This window comes from Asterias amurensis, chromosome 7 (assembly GCF_032118995.1).
Source record: "Asterias amurensis chromosome 7, ASM3211899v1".
Lineage (NCBI taxonomy): Eukaryota > Metazoa > Echinodermata > Asteroidea > Forcipulatida > Asteriidae > Asterias > Asterias amurensis.
In genome coordinates, this window is record NC_092654.1 from 403,846 (window position 1) to 428,138 (window position 24,293).

Here is a 24,293-nt window from a genome sequence, read left to right on the forward strand (position 1 = left end):
TACCTCAAGTGAGTTTTAAATATTCTGAGGAGGCTTCTGATGCATTTTGAAACACTTTTTGTCCACAGTTAAATTTCACATTGTTTTACTTATTTATAAAAAAAAAAAAAAAAAAGGTTTGGCGGCGATTTAAAAAGGCCTTCTTAAACTGGCAATTTTTTTTTTCCGGGGGATGGGGGTTGAGCTTTGAAAAATCTCACACATAGCTAGCCTCTGGACTTGGCATCTCTGCCTGCAAAACACTTTTTTGACGTTCACGTTAAGTGCTCCTGTTATACATGCAGCCTATTGACCAGAAAGTTTACAAGACCAATTCAGATGACAATAAACTAAAAAGAGGCCTACGCTCTTACCGCCCCCGCCCCCTCCCCCCGAAAAAAAACAGTAGATAAATTAGATTTGTGGCACACAGCATGTTCCAAAAACTCGCTTTACTTATAGTGCTGTAGCAACGCTATGTATCGTGGGACGTAAAAATGTCATTTTTGACGATGTTTTTTAAAAAGGAAATGCAAGCATTATGAATGTATATTGAGTGTGTGGAGAAAGTTTTGGTAGTGTAGTACAAAAGAAACTTTAGTTATTGCTGGCTAACGGTCAGTTTCACCTATCAACGCTGATTTGAAAAACGTGTAACGTTAGGGAGGCCCAACATATTAGACCCCTATAAGGCTCACGGGGGAGCCTTATAGTTTCTAGATGCATAAGGTACGTTGTCTAACCCAAAACGAGGTGGGTACAGCCACTGCAAGTAGTGGTGGACGTGCGAAATAGCTTCATTTTGGGTTAGAATTATGACGCTATGCATAAATATTGAGAGAGGCGTAAAACACCCTCACCCACATTTCGAAATATTTGTGTAAAGGATTTTTATATCCTAGCGGGGTGCCGCGCGAAGCGCGGCATCCCGCTAGTTACTATAATAGGGGCCCGGGGCGACTTCACTCATACACCATGCTTCAATTTTTATGCTTCAATGATACACTCATCAACCCGCAACCTCGTTTTCAGTGGTGATCGATCTCGCCGCGCCATTTTTTTCCCAGCATGCCTTACTTGATCATAAAAATCCAGGCATGCAGTTTTTATGCAAACATAGAAGTATCAGGAAATACGTGTTTCTCAATATATCATTCTAAAACATACCTTGATACCTCCGGTCATCCTCTATCGAACAGCCACATTGACACGAAGCCCATGGATGGGTCTGAAGGAGACATTTTGCCTGAAGTTTACAGATAAAAATACCAACGACAAACAACGTCAAAAATTACCCGCTTCGTACCTACCTAAAACTGAACTACAGAGGGCGCACTCCACACAAAAAATCAAACGGGGTTGTTGGCGCCGCAGTGGTCACCACCAAGACAGTCCACAAATTTATTCAGTTTGTGATAATATTTATGGGCCGTTTCCTGATCAAGTTATGAAAACAATTGTTTTAAAAAGTATTGATTGGTTTAATTCGAAGCCTAAACTTAAACTACCAATTTGAAATGAGACGTCTCACAATGTGAAACTTATCTTATACCTAATAGGGGCGACCTAGCTGGGGCTCTGTAGGCCCTGTATTAGGCCTACTCCTTTTTTCGAGGCTTGGTACGAGAAAAAAGGAGTGCGCCCCGGCCAATTACTGGGTCCTATCGCATGATCATTTGGGTATCTTTTTAGTGGGTATTTGATTTGTAAAAGTGTTGAAATTTGGGCGAAATGGTGGTCACTTCCCGTCGAATATCAACCCCCGCCAATTTGGTTGAATACCATTGCTTCGACCCTCGCCGCAGTTTTACAATTGTTGTAATATGACCAATCATATTATAGTGGTTTTGCGGGTAAATTACAAAAAGTATCTGGGCGCCAGTATCACAAATAATGAAAAAACTTCAGAGGAAATAAAGGAGCCCAGTGTTGAGTTACTACTGGGTCTACCCATTGCCATATAATAAACTTCATGATTACGAAGTGAAATGAATCTCAATCTGCCATCGAAGCTGCTGTACTTTCATAAGTAGTTGATGCTGTATTGAAAATACCGACATACATTCCTTACAGTCATGACATTGACACAATTACAGTAATTGAAATCATGGAGAAATCTAGTTGTTCCATGATGAAATCGGTCCAGTCCTTTAATATAGTCATGCTTGTTTGTTGTGCACATGCACGCTATAAATACGCTAAACAATCTCATCAAAAGCCTGTTCGCTTCCGATCCAGAATTACTTTTTCACTGCTGCAGTGAATTCTTCTCGACTAGTATAACAAATGGATAATTTCCGCACCTCGAAGTTTGAAGTTTATAAAGTTTTCTTACCACTAGCTCTCTTCTCTGCCTCACGCTTGTCTGATCGAGCAGACGACTTCTGCAAATTAATTTTCTTTCACCGTTTGTTATAGCGCCCTCTAAATAGAGGGCGCTATAACGATTTCGCGATAAGAATTTGCTTGGGATACATTCTCAGTTAATATTTAAACTCATGAGGTTGCTGTCTTGTGGGAAAGCTTGAAGGTGTACGTTTGGTATATTAATTATTATTCTGAAAATTAATGGCAATGGCCTTGACGGCAGTTTGGGGTAGTTTAGTTCATAATGCATGATTTATTTTGAAAAACTTTCTCTTCAAAGTAGGCTGACTGCGGTTATAAAACAAAAAATAAGTTTTTACGGCCCAAAATCGGAATCTGAGAAGTTAGACCTATACTGCATTTTTCATGTTCATGTTGTGTATTCCTATTAAAGGAATAATTCTTTCTGTATAAGCACAGTCGCTCCAGATTTCTGGCAATTTATTATTTCAAACACGCTTTCACCTTTTAAAAATATACTCACACATTTAACAGGTATGGCTTATCAACAACTAAACTGCGCCAAAAAAGAGTATCTCAACATTTACAAAATTAATGGTCAAATATATCAGAACTTCAAATTAATAGTATTCCCAAAAGACAATTATTAATCCGATGCACAGTTGTCTTCTGCGCATTTTGATACCATCGTTGCTCTACGATGTTGCTTGGCAGATTTATGGGTACTTGAATGGCTGAAGGTTTAATTTCAAAAGATACGAATAAGAAAAGATCAGTATTATTTTTACCCGCCTCTAATGATTTGTTTGTCTCGTGTTGGATAAATCGATTGCGATGAACATCAGCGTTAAAACAAAGCAAAAGGAGCCAGAGGTAGGAGGCATAAATCAATTTAAAACCAGATTCGGTTTTTCGAGATATTTAATAGAACAACGATGGCTGAAGTGACCAAACAGATCAGAGCAGGGTATGAGAAGACGTATCCGTGCCGTTCAGAACAATGGTGGTGATGGAGGACACACTAAGTATTGGGGACCGTTTTCAGGATATCAATAGTTAGATATAATAAGATAACAGCAGGGAATACATATGGAAAGTTACTCATTCTTTCTCGAAAACTACATTACTTAAGAGGGTGCCGTTTCTCACAATGTTTTATATCATTATCGACCTCTCTCCGTTACTCGTTACGAAGAAAGTTTTAATGCTAATAATTATTTTGAGTAATAAATTACCAATAGTGTCCATAACTACCTTTAAAGGGAAGCTTGGTGTACGTTTGGTATAATAGGGCCTGTTAATTTATAATGTATGTTTTGACAAACTGTTTGATTCAAAGGAGGGTCTACTGTCTACCCTCAATTTTGTTTATATATCCACAAAAGAGCACAGGGGGTGTACATATGGAAGTTTACTTCTTTCTCTCTCTCTATACATATGTAGAAAATTATGGGCCAACATTTGGATCTATGAAGCTGCAAGACTTCTGCGGTATTTGTTCTTCCTGCATGGACATGCTTCACTCCAGCAACCATCAACAAACGATTCCAACTTTTAAGCCGAATTTCCAATGGTTATAAGTGTACACGAGTTATAATTGAAGTCTGCTGGTTTCCAATATCGAACATACATTACATGTAAATTTCAAACGATGATAAAAGTTGGGCTTTGTATATCGTACCCAAACATAGAAATACTCGCTTATCATTTTGATCTGTCTTTAGATTGTTTAGAGAGCCATTTTGTCATTCGTGGCTCTCGGGATGGATGTTTTAGCTGTAAATTATGTGATCTCCTCTGAAAATCTTGCGAAGTGGTGGTGTTTTGGGTACGTAGTTGAAGTCATGGTGGAAAAGTACAGGAAATCGGACGTGAAATAAACGTTTTAAAATAATTATTCACTTTATGCAAATCTTAACATTTGCATAGTGTGAATATCTATTCTAAAACGTTTACTTCACGTCAAAATTTTCAAATTACATGGGCACCATGACTTCAAGTACGTCTCAAAAACACCCCCTTCAAATTTTCGAGATAAGATTAAACAGTTTGTAACAAACAACAAAATAGAATGAAAACGTCTCAGATACATCCATCCCCCGGGGGCCACGAAGTATAAAGTGGCTCCCTAAAGAAGCTAAAAACAGATTCAAGAAACTCTTACCAAGTGACAGGCAAACTATTAACCGTCTCTTATTAATAGCGCCCTCGGCGCATGATTAATGATAACCGCATTCTGAAACAGAAGGGGTTCAAAGACACACTGGCTTAAAGGGGATTTCTTAACTACCAACTTACACCCCTTTCTTATAAGTAATCCGCAGATTGTTTTGTTTTAAACTAATTTTTCCAGACGTCCATCATTGTACGCATGCGCAACAATTATAGCCTAGACTTAGACTGGGGTCAGTATGGGTGTTATAGGCGGTCATGGAAGATTTTATCAGTGACTTTTGAAAATTGTTTTACATTCTTTAGACTGTCTAAAAGAGTTGAGAATGCTTTATATTTGGGGTCCATGTAGAATAGTGCTGCCTCGTCTTGGTGCAAGGCGTTTCTCAATTTCAATTCGCATCACGGCTCGGCCAACTCGTACAGCGTCCGCCACACGACCGCCCGTAAAGCCTATCAAACCCGACTTTACCCCGTTATTAGTCTTCAAAAAGAAAAAACAAACCCTTTACCCTTAAACCCTTTTTTAATCTTTAGAAAGGAAAGAGAAAACCAAACCCTTTACCCGTTACCACTTTTTCAATCTTCAAAAAGAAAAAAGGAGAAACAAAGCCTTTACCCTTTACTCCTTTTTAATCTTCAAAGAGGTAAAAAGAAAAAGACAACCGCTTTACCCTTTACCCTGTTTAATCTTCAAAAAGGAAAAAGGAAAAACAAAACCCGTTACCCTTTACCCGCTTTTAATCTTCAAAAAGGAAAAAGGGAAAAAAAACCTTTACCCGTTACCATTTTTTAATCTTCAAAAAAGAAAAAAGGAAAAACAAACCCTTTACCCTTTACCGTGTTTTAATCTTCAAAAAAGAAAAAAGGAAAAACAAACCCTTTACCCTTTACCGTGTTTTAATCTTCAAAAAGAAAAAAGGAAAAAACAAACCCTTTACCCTTTACCGTGTTTTAATCTTCAAAAAAAAAAACAAAAAAAAAAAACCCGTTACCCTTTACCGTGTTTAAATCTTAAAAAAGGAAAAAGGAAAAACAAACCCTTTACCCTTTACCGTATTTTAATCTTGAAAAATAAAAACAGGAAAAACAAACCTATTACCCGTTACCATTTTTTCAATCTTGAAAAAGGGAAAAGGAAAAACAAACCTATTACCCTTTACCGTATTTTAATCTTGAAAAAGGAAACAGGAAAAACAAACCTACTACCCTCTATCATTTTTTTAATCTTGAAAAAGGAAAAAGGAAAAACAAACCCTTTACCCTTTACCGAATTTTTATCTTCAAAACAAAAAAGGAAAAACAAACCCTTTACCCTTTACCGTATTTTAATCTTGAAAAAAGAAACAGGAAAAACAAACCTATTACCCGTTACCATTTTTTCAATCTTGAAAAAGGAAACAGGAAAAACAAACCTATTACCCTTTATCATTTTTTTAATCTTGAAAAAGGAAAAAGGAAAAACAAACCCTTAACCCTTTACCTTTTTTTAATCTTGAAAAAAGGAAAAAGGAAAAACAAACCCTTTACCCTTTACCGAATTTTTATCTTCAAAAAGAAAAAAAGGAAAAACAAACCCTTTACCCTTTACCGTATTTTAATCTTGAAAAAAGAAACAGGAAAAACAAACCTATTACCCTTTATCATTTTTTTAATCTTGAAAAAGGAAAAAGGAAAAACAAACCCTTAACCCTTTACCTTTTTTTAATCTTGAAAAAAAGGAAACAGGAAAAACAAACCTATTACCCTTTACCGTTTTTTAATCTTCAAAAAGAAAAAAGGAAAAACAAACCCTTTACCCTTTACCGTATTTTAATCTTCAAAAAGAAAAAAGGAAAAACAAACCCTTTACCCTTTACCGTATTTTAATCTTGAAAAAAGAAACAGGAAAAACAAACCTATTACCCGTTACCATTTTTTCAATCTTGAAAAAGGAAACAGGAAAAACAAACCTATTACCCTTTATCATTTTTTTAATCTTGAAAAAGGAAAAAGGAAAAACAAACCCTTAACCCTTTACCTTTTTTTAATCTTGAAAAAAGGAAACAGGAAAAACAAACCTATTACCCTTTACCGTTTTTTAATCTTCAAAAAGAAAAAAGGAAAAACAAACGCTTTACCCTTTACCGTATTTTAATCTTCAAAAAGAAAAAAGGAAAAACAAACCCTTTACCCTTTACCGTATTTTAATCTTCAAAAAGGAAAAACGAAAAACAAACCCTTTACCCTTTACCGTTTGTTAATCTTCAAAAAGAAAAAAGAAAAAACAAACGCCGTAACCCTTTACCGTTTTGCCTCTTTCGCGTTCCATAACACGATCACCGGTAAAGGGTTTCGTCGTTCGTTTCTCCTTTGCGTGGATTCCAAAACGGAAAAAGGAAAAAGGTTTGCTTTTCCTGTTACCAGTTGAAAATTTTGAAAACTGAGATGAATATGGGAATCGGTGCGTTTTGGTTTCCTTATAAAGAAATGGGAACGGGCTAAGGGAACAAAGTTCGTTTTCCTTGTTCTTTTTACATTTTAAAAAGGGAAATGGGGCACCCCCTCGCTCCGCCCTCTGAGAGGCAAACTCACAGTTTAGTGTACACAGCGCCATCACGCGTGCTGGAACTTGGAAGTGTGAAGTAGAATTTGTTTTCCTGGTGACCAGAAAATGTACAAATCGACAAACACCTAGTTTGTGTAAGACTATGAGCAATTAATTGAGGTAAGATTATCTAAGAATTGTAACACTATGTTCCAATTATGTAATTGTTTCTAGATAGTGTTTGTTTTCACCTGGAGTGGTGGTAAATAAAACGTATGCAACAGAGGGCCCAGAATTTGTTTTCATTTCCGAGCTCCCTATAATATTAATTTATAAACATTTTTAAATTTTAGAGCAAGTAAATAAAAAGTCACCCACTCATGCTGTTAATGGAGCTGCTTTAGTACTACAATGTACTACCATAGCTCCATGCTACTAGTAACTACCGGATAACTTTCCGTATATCGCCACCACTTTTTCACTCATTTTTACAAATAAAAAGGGATGGATAACTTTCCGTAGGCCTATCACTAGTTAGTGTCAGAGCCCCAAGCCCAATTTCATGGCTCTGCTTACCGCCGAATTCTGCACTTACGATCACGATTCCCCGCAAACGTGCCAAGCGCCGAATTTCTGCGATGACCTTGTAAGCCTGGAATGCTTAGTAATGGGGAGTACGCACACCCAGAAGCCCAAAATTATCCACTAACCTGTGAAATACGCTTGCCGTAAGCACAGAATTCCCTGCTTCCGTAAGTGTCAAACAAACTGGTGTCAAATCTGTGCTTACGGTAAGCAGCCAGAGCCATGAAATTTTGCCCTGGTCACTATCCCCCTGTGGCGCCACCACTTTTTCACTCATTTTTACAAGAAGGGATCTCATTGATTGAGGGATAATATTTCATATCGAATGAAAAAGTGGTGGCGCCATACAGAAACTTTTCCAAAAAGGGCATCCTAATTCGACCTAGTAACTGGGGTGCTAGATTCCTTTTTTCAAAATTTTGACATAATTGATGAACCAGATAGGTGACCGACAATGTCAAAAGTTACTTGGTCTAGCATCCTGTGAGAAAATTGTCACAGGAGCATTTCAAGAGCACTAATAAACCATTTGGACCCAAGCATTTTCTAGAGGTCATTGGTTCAAGTCTAGCTCCGGTAAATTTGTCTTTGTTCACACCCAATTAATAATTGTGTAATTCCATTATTCACTTTAGATATGTTGAGCTGAGTGGATTCGATGCAGCACGATGGGTTAAGATCAGCAAGGTCAGAGTTCAACTCAGATCAACTTAAATGACGCCTACTCCTGGGATGAAGTGAAGGAACACAGCAGTAAGACGGACAAGTGGGTGGTGATTGAGAATGGGGTTTATGACGTCTCAAAGTGGGTGACTAGACACCCAGGAGGGTTCAAGGTTCTGTCTCACTATGCTGGGGAGGATGCAACGGTGAGTTTCTTAGGGTGTTGGTGAAGAGGGACAAGTGGTTGGTGATTGAGAATGGGGTTTAAGATGTCTCAAAGTGGGTGACTAGACAACCAGGAGGGTTCAAGGTTCTGTCTCACTATGCTGGGGAGGATGCAACCGTGAGTTTCTTAAAGTGTTATGGCTGGCTGTGTCAAAGGAGCCCTTGCATGCGTGCTTCTCGAACTTTGCAATTCAGCTCTTAGCTGTGAGTAAGGATGGTTAGCCTCCCAAATTATTAATTATTATTATTATAATTATCATCTGGTTGATTGATAGATTGTTCTCCCCCCCCCCTCCCTCAACCTTGCAGGTTTCTTGAGGGTGACCCAGATGAACCATATACCCATGGAGGTAGACAATGACTGGCTGTCTCTGCAACTACACGCCACCTGCAATGTCAAACCCTCCGCTTTCAACGATTGGTTCACCGGACATCTCAACTTCCAGATTGAGCATTAGTAAGATATAAAACCTAAGAGGCGATCTTGTTTCTTTTCCATTGCAAATCAGTGATTCTTTTCGAATCCACGACCTCTGCTCCAGATTCGGCTCAGGCTAGCTTGGCCCTGCGATTGTTTTTGACAACTGCGCGTGATTTGCGTTTGTGCTCAGGGCTTCAGACGAGAGGAAGGAGCCTGAAGCCGAAGCCAAATCCGAAGCCAGTAATTTGAAATGCTGGAAGGATGGAAGGAAAAATAGTCTGGCAACTTTTGGTGAAACGAGAATTAGAACTTTTTTTGTCATTCTTGGTATTCTAGGAGTCTGACAAGAGATTGCAAATACACTGGGGCAATGTTACAAACACACAACACTTGGGACCGTCAGCTTTACCTGTCATCAGAAATGAAGGGCTATTGTAATAACACTTTATTCTGTCTCTTTTTGGTTTCAGTCTGTTCCCGACCATGCCCAGACACAATTACGCAAAGATAGCACCCCATGTCAAGTCCCTGTGTATCAAACATGGTCTCAGCTACCAGACTAAGACATTACTCGGTGCCTTTGCTGATATTGTGCGGTGAGTACCTGAGGTTCCCTGAAGGCCTGAAGTCAGGGATACATTGTTAAAATCTATGGTACCTCTAAGGGTAGAGGTTACCTCTAAGGGTAGAGGTTGATATTGTGTATGAAAAAGTCTTTAGAGTGCCACGGCAGCTCGGGCTGTATAATCCCCAGGGAGCTGAAAAAGATAAAAGGAATGTTTTTGGCACAATGACAAGGGCGCTTGTGTAAAGCTCACTGATACGTTATTGTAAAAATGGGCTATATAAGTAGTACATATTATTATTATAAATCACCACTTTATACCTATACCATACTAATTGTTGATGAAATATAGGCCTGCACTTGCAATACACTTTGTCAAACTATTCTACTATGACAGTGATTTTGAACACTCTTTTACAAGTAGATTTTGTGTTGAGCACTCGCACAGTAGGAGAAACTTGTGAAAATCATTTTAGAAGGACATTAAATTTTTCTGCACCGTTCTTATTTCAATAAATTGTGGGTTTTTCTAATTGCAGGTCCCTCAAGAGTTCTGGTCAGCTTTGGTTTGACGCCTACCACCACACCTAGATAAGTTTGTGAGAGTAGAATGTGGCTCGAAACGACATGTTCACAAGACCGCAATTAAAATTGTTTGGGTCTAATAATTTTGTGGGTAGGTCTAAAGAAGTAACTGAAAATCGAAATTCAGTTTGTAATCACAATATGCTGAGAAGTTGTTACTGTGTACCCTGGTCACCTTTTTTAGATATTTAATTAAACAAATATACTGGTGCCTTTTTATGCCTAAGGTATGCAGAGTACAATTTTCTTAGGTTAGAAGTTATGTAACATTTCCGTTCCATGTGAAAGTTGTCTTTCACACTTAGCGTGTACCTTTACAGAAAACAGTCTGATCTTTGTTAATATTATGATTTGCCTTTTGAAATTCTCGATCCTCAAATTATTCAGACATTAAATTAATATTTTATTGGAATTGGGAGAAATAAGTTATTCAATTGACATTCGTAAGAGCACCATTATATAGTTGGATTGTTTTGTTCGACTTCATTGCAGTAGGTTTGTTAGTGCAATAGAAAAGTGGAAAACACTGGACACACATTTTTGTGGGGCACAGAGCGTGTATATTATTTAATGTTAATTTGTTTACATTTTTTTTCTAAAATTGTTTTTGCCAAAAAGGTTTTAATAAACATATTTTGCAGGACCCAAATGTCACAAAGACATTGCTTAAACATAAAGGCCAATTGTATTTTGTTTGAAGTTGAAATGGAAGTTAATTTGGAAAGTTTTGTAAGTTTTTGATAATAGTCAAGTGTTGGAATTAAAAAACCTACAAAATTATCGGTACCGTATAGTGTATTATGTACCACGCCTCGTGTTAATTGATCTCCGGACCTTGGGTCAAGACTAGTCCCAAGACTAGTTGACGGCATTTAAGTGAGTTGACGGAAGGGGGCGCTATTTATCAAGGCCGTTAAATTTTCACACGTGTTGGATTGAGGAGCGTTTGTTGCAAAAGAGTGGACTTGTTTACCTTCCTCCATGTTTTTGTTTTTACTAACTATTGTCATCTAATAATTAAGTAAGTGATAGTTTACTGGAGTTGTTTGTTTTATTAGTAAATCAGGCCAAGTTACCGTAACTTTCAACAAGTTCAGAGAGAGAGACTGTTTCGGACACGATAGTTTGCCCAGATTACGGACGCCAGTGTTGACTGAAGATCATCTCTTTCTATTCTAATTATTGACTGTACTGTGCAGAAACCTCCAAGGCTCTGGAGACTTGCACATTAGATAAATTATGTAACAATGTTATTGTTTTATCCATATATGCCCAGACCTGATATTTTACACGGACATCCGCAATTAAATAAGGCGATTGCCGGCCTCCGCACCGTCGTCATGTCCCCGCCGTTGCGCAAAGGCCAATGCAATTGTATTGGGCAAGACCATTGCTTGCTCAGTAACATAGTGGGTGCCCTTGAAAATGAAGTGCTCCAGTAGAAATTTACAATTATCTCGGGTATAGTCATACTCAGTCATCATACTTAGGGTGCCCTTTTAGACCCAGTAACTGGGGCGCTATTTGCTAACTCATAACTGGATAAGTAACTGGATCTAGCGGCGGGGACCTGTCTTTATCCTTGCAGAGAAAGACAGTGGCCCAGTCTAACTTAGCCACAACAATGTGAATACCAAAATATCAAAATTGCTGTGGTGACCTAAAAAATAACGATTAGGAAAGACTAAGTTTATATTCTATATTTGCACATTGCAGTTCTTCCTGCACACAAACAGCCCAGCGCTAGGTAGGTCAGCATCCAAGACCGGCACAGTTCTTTTGATAAAATATAAGTTCTCTTTAGCGATTGCCTTAGAAACAATCTCATCTGACCATGGATCCTGACGGTGACTCCGACAGTTGCTTCGAAGAGGCAGATGAACAAGACATGGCAGAGGTCGTTGACCTGAACGAGATGGAGGGAGGAGGTAAGGTTCATTTCTTATCATTTGCTCCAAAGTTTCCGCTCCTTAATTTGAATCCACCAGGTTCACACTTCCCCACAGATTCCATATATAAATGTACATTGAATCGTATTGAATTAAAAAAAAATATTGGATGATATGAATATTCAGTTATTGGGAGGGTTGATTAGGTACTACTACTTTGGAGGTGCTTTTCCCACTTGATAACGTATTGCAGGTGGACACTAGAGAAAGCATAATAACCTGATATTTCCTCCTGCAGAATACATCATTGATGACTTGGGAGAGGAGATGGGATCGGAAGCAGATAATGAAGAAGAAGAAGAAGATCTTGGGATGGATGAACCAACCATTGAAGACGATGCGGACTTCTGCTATGAGAAACACACAGGTACAGAGTGGTTAAGAAATGTCAGTGCTCCACCTTAACACAATGGCCCAGCCCATCAAACATTCTTGTAAAAACTGCTACGGGCTAGTAAACACCACTTCTCAACTTGCCATATGGGCAAGGGCTACTAAAACATCTGCAACCTAATACCTTTTTTAAGGTGTTCATTTTATCGTTCATTGTTTGAGTGTAACAATGCATCAGAAAGGTACATTTATTACAAAACATGTTTAAATCAGGGCTACTAAAACTCCTGGGGGCAAGTAAAACCCAGAGTTTATTAGGCCGGTTGACTACTTTTACCGGTTGTTTTAAGTTGTGCATTTAATAGTGTTCTCTGTGTTTTGTTGTTCAATTATTAGGTTCTGTCTTTTGCTGTGATCTGGAACCCACCAAGGCATCTCTCGCTGTTACTGGTAGTGAGGATGACAAAGCGTATGTTTGGAAGGTGGGAGACGGGGAACCAGTGTTGGAGTGCTCAGGTACCTGACTATCACTGTTTTAGTTTCTAGGTTGTTAACCACACAGGGACACCTCAACATAACACGTAACCTTCTTTCAAAACAAAGCCCACTAAAACACCCTGACAAATCAAAAGCTGCATTTTGGTTTGTTCACAAAAACATGATAATCTGATTTAACTTAATTTTTACAGTTTGTTTGTGTGGTGTGTTTTCTTTTAAACTTAAGAAATTGACTCTGAAGACTGTGAAGGTACTACTTTGAATGCACATTGCTTCGTTATACCTTGACCTTGTTATGTCACTAGGTCAATCCAGGTACTCTCTCCAGTGTTAACAGTAATCTTGTATGATTTAGTCATGTCTTGTTGTCAGTAATAAAACATTAGATTCTACTAGTGTACCAATATAGTATTATTACAACAACCAATGTTGAAGTTCAACTTTGTTTACTTGAATGCAGGACACAAGGACTCAGTAACATGTGTTGGATTCAGTCACGATGGAGCTTTGGTTGTAACCGGTGATATGAGTGGTCTCATCAAGGTTTGGAGTATAGAAACACAAGAGGAGGTCTGGTCATTTGAGTGCTCGGACTTAGAGGTAAGGAACTTGCTCTAGAGTTTTATGACTTGGCTGAAAGTCTTTAAATGAATCAGGTATGTGGTGACACTAACAATTTTTTTTTGTGAGGAGTGGTGGCTCTGAGAAGAGCCAATATGTTCTGCTCGACATTTCGGTCAGTGTGGTTTGACCGTCTTCTGGAGAAGAAGAGCAAACTGAACGAATCGTCAAACAGAACAAACCGGCTCTTCTCCAAGCCTCCAGAGATCTTGTGCCACCGCAAGCCTAACTTACTGAGTATTTTTTCCTCCATGCATAGCCTAAAGTCTTATCTATACAGGATAATTGGACTATACATGGATGGGCATAGTTTTATGACTCATCCTATTGTCTTTGTTATTTGATTGACAGTGGCTGACATGGCACCACAGCTCCCACGTTCTTCTTGGAGGTACGGCAGAAGGACAGGTGTGGATGTGGAAGGTACCAAGTGGGGAGTGTAAGACGATGCAGGGACATGGATGCCAAACAACCTGTGGCAAAGTTCTTCCAGACGGTATGACATCCTTGACTTGTCAAATCAGTACTTTGTTGTTTTTAATTTGAACAATTAGTCCATGAGATAGCTGCCCCTGCATAAACTATCATATCTGGTGGTCTAGTTGGTAAGACTAAGACACTGCTCTAGAATTGCAACAGGTTCTTTCAGATGGTATGCCATCATGGAATTGTATCACCATTACAAACAGTGAAAGATTTTAAAAACAAGCTTTTTCCTAAATGTGTACATTTTAGTAACCACTGTCTTTATGTCAATGCATGTTTACTTGAGTACTTTTATACAAATCAATTTATTATATTTATTATTAAGAAGGCTTGTTCACTCATTTAAAGCCATTATACACTTTCGGTAAACAGTATTGTCCAAGTCCCACACTTCGTTTATCACAACTTATATATAAAATAACAATCCTGTGGAAATTTAGGCTCAATCGGACATCGGAGTCGGGAGAAAATAACGGGAAAACCCACTCCTGTTTTCGCGCGTTTCGCCGTGTCATGACATGTGTTTATAACAAATCCGTAATTCTCGTTAACGAGAATTTATATTGTTTTACCGTTTTCTCAAAAAGTAAAGCATTTCATGGACTAATATTTAAAGAGAAGTCTTTTACCATTACCTTCTGTAAACCCTGTAAATTATTTGTAAATTTGTGAACTTTTTCTTTTTTTTCCTGTACCGAAAGGGTCCAATGGCTTTAAGAATTTTGCTTGTGCCTTACTTACATTTTCCTGCTAAAGTAAGCAAAAAAGTCTGCTCCCCGCTAAACAGTTGTGAAGTGAAAAGAAATATTGCATTGAGATGAAGTGAAGTTAAACATAGCGATGTTATTCTTGGTCTCCAACAGGAAAGAGATGCTGCGCTGGATATGATGATGGAACCGTCAAAATATGGGACTTGAAGGATTCAACAGCGCTTAACACATTCAAAGGTAAACCCTCCTACTGTATGACCTTTTAACATTGTCCACATGGTGCTGCGGTGTACATCAACTATAGATGCACTATACCAGCCTGCAATATGATGTCATATAATGAATATAGTACACAGTACACACTTAACTGTCTGACTATTCAATATCATCCACCGTTTTGTATGATAGAAACATTATGCAAGCCTGCAATATAATATGTAATGAATGTACACACAGTACACAGTCAACCCTCCTACCCTCTCACCATTCAATATCATCCATTGTGATTTTGTATGATACATGTAGATGCACTATGCCATCCTGCAATAACATATGTGGTGAAAGCCAGAACTTCACATGATTGCCATGTTCTTTGTATGATTCTTTGGTTTGTTATTTTGTTTTCGTCATTTCTCCAAAGGCAACACTGGGCACAGTGATGGTGTAACGGCGTTGGATTGCCATAGCAACAACGTCGTTGTTCTAACTGGCTCTGTTGATGGCACAGCGAAGATTTTAAACAGCAACAATGCAAAGGTAAGCAGGACTCCTAAAAAATATTTGTTTATAAAGTTCATATCTGTAGCAATTGCCCATGGCTGTATTTTTGTTTGATATTTTTTTAAATGCGAGAAGATAGCTTTTGTTCAGCCCCAATAATGCCATCATTGCATTTAATCTGGAGATGGTTAATTCAAACTGAACATCAACTTGTGACCAAACAATGCATTGTAACAGAAAACCATTCAAACTTAACTCTGAAATGGCTTTAGATTTATCACGGCTAGACACGTGTTGTTTTTCTAATTTCAAAGTTTTGTATTCTTTTTATTTTTGTCTAGGTATTGGCTACTTTTTCAGCCGGGGCGATCAAGGAAAACATCGGGGACAGCAACTCAGTGGAATCCGTTGGTTTGTGTCAAAGGTCAGTCACTTTGATGTCAAAGGTCACCAAATCCTTAATAATAGTCTTGCTGTAAGAGTTTCTTATGTTATTGTTAGTGATTCAATTTGACCTATAGAGGGCATTCGCTAGAAGCCATGAACCAGTCAGTGAGAATTTGTTTCTTTGAGAACTTTACATCTTTGGTCTTTTTTGTTGTTACAGTCAATCTCTAGCTGCTGTAGGGTCACTTAATGGTTCACTTGGATTATGGGACGTACCTACACAGAAGATCAGACATCAATGCCAGCATGAGGTAAGAAGAGATTCATTCTATCCCTTCACTCCACCCCCCCCCCACTCCACCCCCCCCCACTCCACCCATTTAGTTCTGTTTTTCTGTGTTTCTTTCTTTCAAAGTTCCTCAGGCTGTCTCTGAACTAGTGGATGTGGCTGTAGCTTTGTAGCCACAGCCATGTGTAGCCACAGCCATGTGTTGGAAGTAAAAGCTGCCCTAACATCAAACCAGAGTTGCCAATTTAAACAAGGTTTTATATCACCATCTCTTTTTGTCTCAAAAACACAAATACCCATTTGAATGATACCCTGCTTCCTTGAATGCATTCTTTGCTTATGGTAAGCTGAGCCATGAAATTGGGTCAAGGTGTTATACATTGCACCTGGTCTAAATTGGAGTGCACAATTTAGGAGACTTGACATTTACATGTCATACTTTGTTCAATTTGCCTCCTAAAATCGCGAGCATGGTAGACAATAGCCTTGTGTGACATTGATGCAAGGGTCAATCAACTTTGTTTTTGTTTTCCATTAGGCCGGTGTAGTGCGTGTAAGATGGGACCCGGCTGGATCACCAACGATCTTCACAGCAGCCTTGGATGGTAGAGTCTTATTATGGGATGCACGGTCTGGAGAAGCTGAGGCGTCTTGGTCTGGACACAAAGGAGAAATCTTAGATATGACGATAAGCAAGTACGTCCAAAACTCAGCATTTTAAGATCTTGTGTCGTTGATATTATTGTCAAAGATTTATGATTATTAGCTTTGGGTTCTATTGCAACTCAATTTATCATCTTTGTCTTTGTTTTAATCTGTATTCAATTTGTTTTTCTTTGCGATTGTGATTTATTTACTATTGTGTAATTTGATCTGTTTGTATTAAGAACCCAAATCAAGAGGTTGGGTACACATAGTTGTTGTCTTTGTGTGAGCTGCAGGTCTAAAAGTGTCATGCATTGTTGTTTTGTTTTTCTCTGAAAACCAATTTTTGGTTAATGAATACTTTATCTTGTATTATATCTGTTGTCTTTTTAACAAGCAAACTGTTCTTTAATTATTGTTGGTTTATATTTATTTTTAGCGATGGGAACACAATCCTGACAGCGTCTGGTGATACTTCATCAAGAGTCTACTCACTCCAACGTCCAGAGAGGTAGAACGCATCCAGTAAAAGCCTGTAGCATTTATTACATAATACTGTACTACAATCACACAACGAGTAACAACATCCAGGAAGGTAGAACACATCCAATAAAATCCGGTTAATATGTGTCCTACTTGATGGCAGGTCTCTAAAATGAAACTATATTTCCCTCGCATGAAGTTTAGTTTTTTATGAAACTAGGTAGCAACAGACTTAACTTGTATGCTCACTGACACACACCATTCAACAGCCTCCCATTGCTTTGTTCTTCTTGGCTGCATATTGCGCCACAGCATCTTACATGGTGTTGTGTAAGTATGAACTGTTATCATTCTTATACTGCTAAAATAAAGGGGAAATTAACGTTTCATTTAGTTTTAATTTTCAATCAAACTGAACTGATTGCTGTTGTTTCCTTCAAATAGACTGCCAGTCAAAATGATGTGTTACTTTTTATAATACAGATATTTTGTCAAACACTCTATGATATTTTATTGGAGTAGATTGCGCAAGTATGTTTGTAGAAGGATTAGTTTCATCTTGTGGCGAGAAGATTAAAACACAATGAATAACTGACCTTGAGCTAAGACTATCAAGGAAGGCATCAATTTGATTATGTTTTGCAGTCCGCACTTTTTAAAATTGTAAAATATCCCCTTGATCTATTTCTAAGCTTATGCTCTTATCCTGCCTACTAAAGGTGGGCCAAAGCATTGTAATGAATGGATTTTATTGAAGTTCTGGAAATAAGGACACATTGATTGGTTCATTGTTTCCTTGTGGTGACTTCATCAGGAGTCAAATTAAATTCCTTCAAGTTGTATTTTTTGAAAAATCTATAATTTGTATTCCATAAGCTATTTTTGTCAATCTATAAGTCAGAATGACATGTCTTTGTAAAACTAAACGATTGGGGAAACAAGGTGGCAGCAGAAAACCGTTTAAAACTTACCATTTTATTTGTTAAAATTCACTTTAATTCATTCATTATAAAGCGTCATGTGAACAATATTAAAGGTGCTCTCTCATGTGCATTGATAAGATATTCATTATATTAAGTTTTGCAATTATTACAGTCACTAATTTTACAATTGAACCAAAATAGCACGGTATTAATTTGATGACTTCAAAAGAGTTTGGAAAGAACTTTTCCCAACCATTTGCTTTTCCTTTCACTTCAGATTTTGTCCTTCAACGATTCAGTTACTTAAATAATTCTTCAGCAAATCAGTTTGCAACATTTTCTGCCCGTGAGCAGCTATAAAATGACACTTGGTTTTGTACATAATGCGCCTTTTTTGTTCTGTGTGAATCCATTTTAGCATGCAAATCATGTTCAAACTTGATTAATGAGTTAATGAACCTAGTGTTCACGCATACATCGCATTGTTCATAGAACTCGGGTCTAGTTGCTATTAAGGGATTACTTGTTGATGGATTTATCAAATAATGAATCCGCTGAAGACAGTGTACTTGTACGTCTCTCCACTCTGAACAGACCCAAACATAGTCAAGAATACTGTATTTCCCGATTCTAGCTCCACCACTGCACTGCCAGACAGCTGATCGTTGTTCCCCACAGACACTGTGTGGACAGACACGACTTTCTCGCCATTTTTGTTGAGATGGAGACGTACATAATCTACATCTTCTGACTTCAAAGCAGAAAACATGAAGACATAGGAGCCACTAATTGGTGCTGTGAATGTACCCGTGTTGAGATCAAGAATGGTGGTGTCCGGTGAAGCTGTCACAAACTCTGAGAATGGGAGCCGGGTGGTGTCCGATGATGATGAGAATGAAGACGTTCTTCGCACTGTAAACTGTATTGGGCGACGTGACTGTCCTGCCTGACCCTGTCTACCCTTTTCACCAGGTACACCCATGTCCCCTTTTAGGCCTTGTAACCCAGGTACACCATCGAGCCCAGGGAGTGCCCTCCCTTTGAGCCCTCTTGGCCCTTGATTGCCTTTTACTCCACGTGGTCCGGCAGGTCCAGGGTTTCCCTTTTGACCTGTTACTCCTTGGGTTCCCGTGCCCTTATCTCCCTTAGGTCCCCTCAGACCAGGTTTTCCAATTGCTCCGTCTTCTCCACTTTCACCCTTTGTTCCGGGAATACCTGGCTCTCCTTTGGTTCCAGACGGCCCTTGTGGTCCCTGTGGTCCTGCGCCTCCGGGTACTCCAGGTACTCCTGGCACTGCTGCGGCACCTTGGCAGCACACTTTGCAAGTTGAAACTTCTTGGACTGGTTCAATGGGTGCCTGAGTAGCTTGAAGCTTTGTGAATTGAGCAACAGCAAGGATCAGCAAGATTACTACGCAAGACTGCATCTGGAAAGAAAAATAATCGAGCGGACGCAAGGTTGTTAACGTGGCATGCTATCACTTTTGTCTTTTTAAACTTCTCCGTATGTATTGACTTTGTATTGCTCATCCAGAACAGTTTGCATCAAAGTGAATGCATCTCAAGTGATTACTTTTTCCGCAGTATCAAATTATCATCCATGCATTTGAATGGGAACAACAGATGGAAAGGGGATTGCGAATCAAAGTGAAAATCACTGCCCAGTGTTGATTAGCACCTTGTTGCAACCTTTGATGACATTTTGTTTATAATATATTCAAAAAAGATAGTAAATATATTTGCGGCTTCCTTTTAAAATCTCATGTAACTAACCTTTGATAACTCTTCAAAACTATCGTCAAAATGTCAATGCAGAATGTATTTTGATGCTGAGATACAGAAACTTAGCTAGCAGTCGATCTGAGCTCGTGTTCGAAGCCCGTCCTTGTATGCCGCTTTTAGATCAAATGAGTGGAGGCCTACATTGTATCATATATTCAGGTATCTATTTGAACTTGGAAAATTCCATTTAAAAAAAGGGTTTTAATTTTTCCACTCAAACAAATTACTGCAGTTTTGATTCGACCCCTTCATACTAAATTGATTGACAGCCTACTTACATTATGAGTAATCAGAGATCATTGTTTGCTATATCCTTAGAGATCCCCCTTCCTCTAGGAAACTCCTCCGAGAGATGAAATTGTCATACTGACCTAGAGTCCTTCTATGACTAACCCAAATCCTCAGTCCAAGGTTCTTAAGCTCATTTAAGACGGGCAGAATGATAATATTCACCCTTAAATTGCATCCCCCACCCCCTGCCCCACCCCCACTTGAAGTGTTTTAAATCTTTGTCCCAAACAGTCTGATCCTTTGTACTATGTGTCTTTATAATTGATCGCTTAAGAATAACTAATAGGTGATATTTTAATTAGAGTACAACGGAAGGTTTGATGGACATCCTCCCTCCCATCACAGATTCTCCTGTTTTGTTGCACCCCCCCCCCCCGCCCACCAGTTCCTAACCCCGCCCCCTTGATCTCCACACTGTGCATTACCAAACATCAACAACGGAGGGCGCTACATAACATCGCCGTTAGATCGGCAAAATTAAAGACATGGCCGCTGCTCAGGCACTCTATTTTAGTTCCATTTCCAGTTTCATTTCAACAGGACACATGAAACTGGCCATTTAACTTAAATATGTGTATACACACAGAGTAAGATACATGTTACGAATATCGATGGGACGTGAAAGCAGCTGACTAGCATCAAGCTTCGAGCTTCAAATTCTCCCTTCACCGTACACCTAATCCAATGTTATGGAGAAAACTCCATAGGCCCAGCAGTACAGAACGGACAGTACATAAAGAGTGTAGCAGCTGACTGCATGCTGCATGCTGATCACACACAAGAAGTGACAGTTAGTTGCATACTGTGTATGTCAAGTGTATGTTCGCAAAACTGATAACCACTGACTGAGACCATAGTAGAGCAAGGAACAGCCAGACAAAACTTTCGTTGGCATTTTGAACCCAACAAATCCAAATAAGTGAAGTGGGGTTTTGGATTGTGAACAAGTGAAAGTGACATTTTCTAACACTGTTTTTGTAAAGAAGAAGTTGGAGAGGATGGCAAACATGGCAAATGAACCTAAAACCACAAATATCAAAGAAGTGCGCCCAGGAATGAAAAACCTGAACATGGCTTTCATCGTCCTTGAATTAGGTACAGTATAAGATTTTATCACAAGTGACATCGTGACACAAACTTTGTGTTCTATTTATGAAGTTGGTCTCTCTGTGAACAAATTTTAGCCCTGTATAAAGTGGAGTGTAGAGTATAGTGTGTTTTATTTTTAAACTGTTTATGCTCAGTCAGACCATGGACGTTGCCTCAATGCCATGATGGTCAGACCCTTAGGTAAAGTGTATTCCGTATATTTTTGTGATTTTTCCTCATTTTTTGTTGTTTTTAGTGTAACTTTTCCACAAGCATTCATTCATATTTTATTATATAGTTGCGATAATGTAACCCTCCTGCCCGACGGCAACTAATTTTATTATTGCTGCTTTCTTTGTGTGTAACTTTTGAAAGTAAGTAAGGAAATATGCCTTCAAAATTTAACTTTCAAACCCCGAAGAAAGATTTATTTATTTTGTTGAATTATTATAAGTGGCATATGAACCTTTCACCAGTGGTTTAAAACTCGCTTGTCGGTGGTTTTACAACAGTTAAGTTGAGTTAATGTTTTAATCTCTTGTTACTTTTCCTTTTGTTGATCTTGAATCTGTAGGTGCTTCTTCCAAAACAAAAGATGGTCATGAGGTTCGTTCTTGTAAAGTAGCAGATAAAAGTGCCTGCATTAATATGTCAGTATGGGATGAACTAGGCAGAATTATTCAACCTGGAGACATGCTGAAGTTAACAAAAGGGTAAACAAAATAATCATTCATTTTAGAGGTCTGTTTTAATAAACTTTCTTTTGTTGTCCGTTTTTTATCTTCCTTTTTGTTCACTAAATCTGGCTAAAATCTTGAAAAGAAATTATTTTCAAAAATGTTGTTTATATATACAGGTATGCATCTCTATGGCGTGGCTGCTTAACATTGTACAGTGGAATGGGAGGAAAGTTGCACAAAATAGGAGAGTAAGTAGATTTCCAACCCAAAAGTCCTTTTAATCATTCTTTGGATCATCTCCATCCTGCGATAAAGACTGTTTTAAGAGGAACATCAATTCCTACGTTCAGCTCCTCTTCACAAAAAGTTTTTTTTAGGGGGGGTGGGGGTGAACTTGCAAACAAATTAAAGGTTTTTTTATCCGAACAAAAGTGTATGAAAACAATCTCAGATGAGGGTAAAGATTAGAATGAAAAGAGGTGAAACCATCTTTTCAGGTTTTATAGCAGCAGGCCAGGGTTTGAACCCAAAATGCAGGTGACGACAACAAAACTAAGACTGATTCCTTGTACATTATGCGCAGTGTTTTTAAATTTGAACATCTCTTTACTACTTTCTTGTACAGGTTTTGCATGGTGTTTTCTGAAATTCCAAACATGAGTGAACCAAATGCTGAATTTATCGCCCAACAAAAAGTCGTAAGTAGTTCTTTCTGACCTATTTGTTTCATACTTGAGTCTTTGTTACGGCTGCAGCTACTCCACACCATTATGTGTTGAAGTAGAGTATTTCCTTAGCATAGCTGCAGCCCCCAACTTCAAAGACCTTGAGAAAATAATATGTTCCCTCCTTGTAAAATAGAGAATCAGTATTTACTATTTAATGTGAACACTTATTGTGAATACATGGTACATGACATTGATGTTGACAAAGTGATGAAGATTTGTTATTATTTCTTTTGTTTTCACCAGAGTCTTCAAGAAGGGCGAAGTAATTCCCCAACTGGGCCGGGGTCAAGTGATGGAAGACCGCCCAATAATGGAGGTATGATTGCAAATTATTAACCACTTTTATATTAAAAAGTTACTTTATTAATTACATTGACTTTTGGCATTGTTTTTATCTTTATATAGATGTAAGAATATCATTCATTTTGGTTAACGTTTGCACTGTACACTCAGTACTTTCCTGAGTCCTGTTAGCATTTTTATGATTGTGATGATTTATATTTCCTTATCTTCTTTGCACTAAAATTGACAGGTCCGAGAATGGGAGCCAATGGCAACCAGAACTCCAAAGGTGCTTTTGAACAACAACCTGCTCGACCCCCTACCCCTCCCTTCTTACAACCTCACCCAAATCGAAGTGGTACGGGCCAAGGAGGCACCAAGAATGGCATGGGCCCGGGCTTTTCCACTGATCCTAGAGGGGGGAGAGGAAGGAGAGGAAGATAGCACCAATATTTAACATTTATGTTTCCTTTGTTTGTATGGATTAGTTTGTTGATCATGTTGTTATTAACTAGTTCCCTTCTAAGTGGATCCATATAATTAGCTTATGCCGCTTGGGTAGGGTCTTGGATTGGGTAGGGAAGGGGCAGGGTCTAAGATATGGGGTAATGGAGGGGGGGGTATTCTTAGAAAAACATATGCTTCATTGAACTTGTTAGTGGATTAAGATTTGTAATGTATTTTTACTAGCTTGGTATTTTCCCTGCCTTCAAAGGCAAAAAACTAACTAACTGTTAACTAAATGAGATTCATCACAATTAAAATGGCAACCAGTTGATAGAATATTTTAGTCTACACAGGTGTTTGCTTTGTTTGTTAACAATTTATGTTTCCAATTGACTTCAATAGTTTTTGGTTGAAAAGCTCCAAACATATTTAAGACTTATCCAATGAGATGCCAGAGGCTTAACAATGTTATGTGTACTACACACAAATTAAAGGCAGTGGACACTATTGATAATTACTCAAAATAATTATTAGCATAAAACGTTTCTTGGTGACAAGTTCGATGACCGATTGAGCTCAAATTTTCACAGGTTTGTTATTTTATGCATATGTTAAGATACACCAACTGTGAAGGCTAGTCTTTGACAATTACCAATAGAGTCCACCGCCTTTAAAAGAATTGTTATTATATTAGTGAATGACTGGGAAATTACGTGTTGGAATTGATGATTGGATCGTCACTTGGTTTCATCCAATGTCACAAATCCTCTGGAGTTCATGCTTTGTATGTTTCTAAACAAATAATATTAGTTATTTGTGAAGAGATTATGAATAAATATGATTTCTTTGTAATGAACCACTCGAATTAGTGTATTGAATTCAATGTAGGGGCTGTTCTATT

General features: G+C 38.3%; 4 protein-coding genes across 5 annotated transcripts; 3 read left to right on the forward strand and 1 right to left on the reverse strand.

The window, feature by feature from the left end:
* The first annotated feature begins 6,820 nt into the window (after positions 1-6,820).
* Positions 6,821-10,796, forward strand: LOC139939794 (acyl-CoA (8-3)-desaturase-like). The gene is made up of 5 exons (XM_071935907.1): positions 6,821-7,186; positions 8,227-8,460; positions 8,789-8,936; positions 9,371-9,496; positions 10,005-10,796. Exons 3-5 carry the CDS (start codon positions 8,809-8,811, stop codon positions 10,054-10,056), a joined length of 306 nt encoding a protein of 101 aa, XP_071792008.1. The 5' UTR covers positions 6,821-7,186; positions 8,227-8,460; positions 8,789-8,808; the 3' UTR covers positions 10,057-10,796.
* Positions 10,797-10,893: 97 nt separating this feature from the next.
* On the forward strand, positions 10,894-18,331 carry LOC139940036 (angio-associated migratory cell protein-like). 2 transcript variants are annotated; one of them, XM_071936233.1, is made up of 12 exons: positions 10,894-11,071; positions 11,855-11,978; positions 12,238-12,366; positions 12,729-12,848; positions 13,291-13,430; positions 13,803-13,947; positions 14,801-14,884; positions 15,288-15,403; positions 15,709-15,791; positions 15,975-16,065; positions 16,582-16,739; positions 17,128-18,331. In XM_071936233.1, exons 2-12 carry the CDS (start codon positions 11,885-11,887, stop codon positions 17,201-17,203), a joined length of 1,236 nt encoding a protein of 411 aa, XP_071792334.1. In that variant the 5' UTR covers positions 10,894-11,071; positions 11,855-11,884; the 3' UTR covers positions 17,204-18,331. The 2 variants fall into 2 exon arrangements, with proteins under 2 accessions (XP_071792334.1, XP_071792333.1); XM_071936232.1 differs by having other exon boundaries at positions 11,767-11,978; positions 17,128-18,326.
* A 241-nt stretch (positions 18,332-18,572) lies between these two features.
* Positions 18,573-19,989, reverse strand: LOC139940037 (uncharacterized). The gene is made up of 2 exons (XM_071936234.1): positions 19,867-19,989; positions 18,573-19,520 (listed from the first exon to the last, which is right to left on the reverse strand). Exon 2 carries the CDS (start codon positions 19,518-19,520, stop codon positions 18,633-18,635), a length of 888 nt encoding a protein of 295 aa, XP_071792335.1. The 5' UTR covers positions 19,867-19,989; the 3' UTR covers positions 18,573-18,632.
* Positions 19,990-20,630: 641 nt separating this feature from the next.
* LOC139939665 (SOSS complex subunit B1-like) lies at positions 20,631-24,248 on the forward strand. Its single transcript, XM_071935720.1, has 6 exons — positions 20,631-21,261; positions 21,830-21,968; positions 22,112-22,183; positions 22,561-22,633; positions 22,907-22,979; positions 23,196-24,248. The coding sequence occupies exons 1-6, from the start codon at positions 21,165-21,167 to the stop codon at positions 23,387-23,389; spliced, it is 648 nt and encodes a 215-aa protein (XP_071791821.1). The 5' UTR covers positions 20,631-21,164; the 3' UTR covers positions 23,390-24,248.
* Positions 24,249-24,293: the final 45 nt, after the last annotated feature.

Coding starts and splice junctions, on each gene's coding strand:
- LOC139939665 (XM_071935720.1), top strand. CDS start 21,165: ATGGCAAACATGGCAAATGAACCTAAAACCACAAATATCAAAGAAGTG. Junction 21,969..22,111: donor ATGCTGAAGTTAACAAAAGG/GTAAACAAAATA, acceptor TTATATATACAG/GTATGCATCTCTATGGCGTG. Junction 22,634..22,906: donor TTATCGCCCAACAAAAAGTC/GTAAGTAGTTCT, acceptor TGTTTTCACCAG/AGTCTTCAAGAAGGGCGAAG.
- LOC139940037 (XM_071936234.1), bottom strand. CDS start 19,520: ATGCAGTCTTGCGTAGTAATCTTGCTGATCCTTGCTGTTGCTCAATTC.
- LOC139940036 (XM_071936233.1), top strand. CDS start 11,885: ATGGATCCTGACGGTGACTCCGACAGTTGCTTCGAAGAGGCAGATGAA. Junction 13,948..14,800: donor TGGCAAAGTTCTTCCAGACG/GTATGACATCCT, acceptor GGTCTCCAACAG/GAAAGAGATGCTGCGCTGGA. Junction 14,885..15,287: donor AGCGCTTAACACATTCAAAG/GTAAACCCTCCT, acceptor ATTTCTCCAAAG/GCAACACTGGGCACAGTGAT.
- LOC139939794 (XM_071935907.1), top strand. CDS start 8,809: ATGAACCATATACCCATGGAGGTAGACAATGACTGGCTGTCTCTGCAA. Junction 8,937..9,370: donor AACTTCCAGATTGAGCATTA/GTAAGATATAAA, acceptor TTTTGGTTTCAG/TCTGTTCCCGACCATGCCCA. Junction 9,497..10,004: donor GCCTTTGCTGATATTGTGCG/GTGAGTACCTGA, acceptor TTCTAATTGCAG/GTCCCTCAAGAGTTCTGGTC.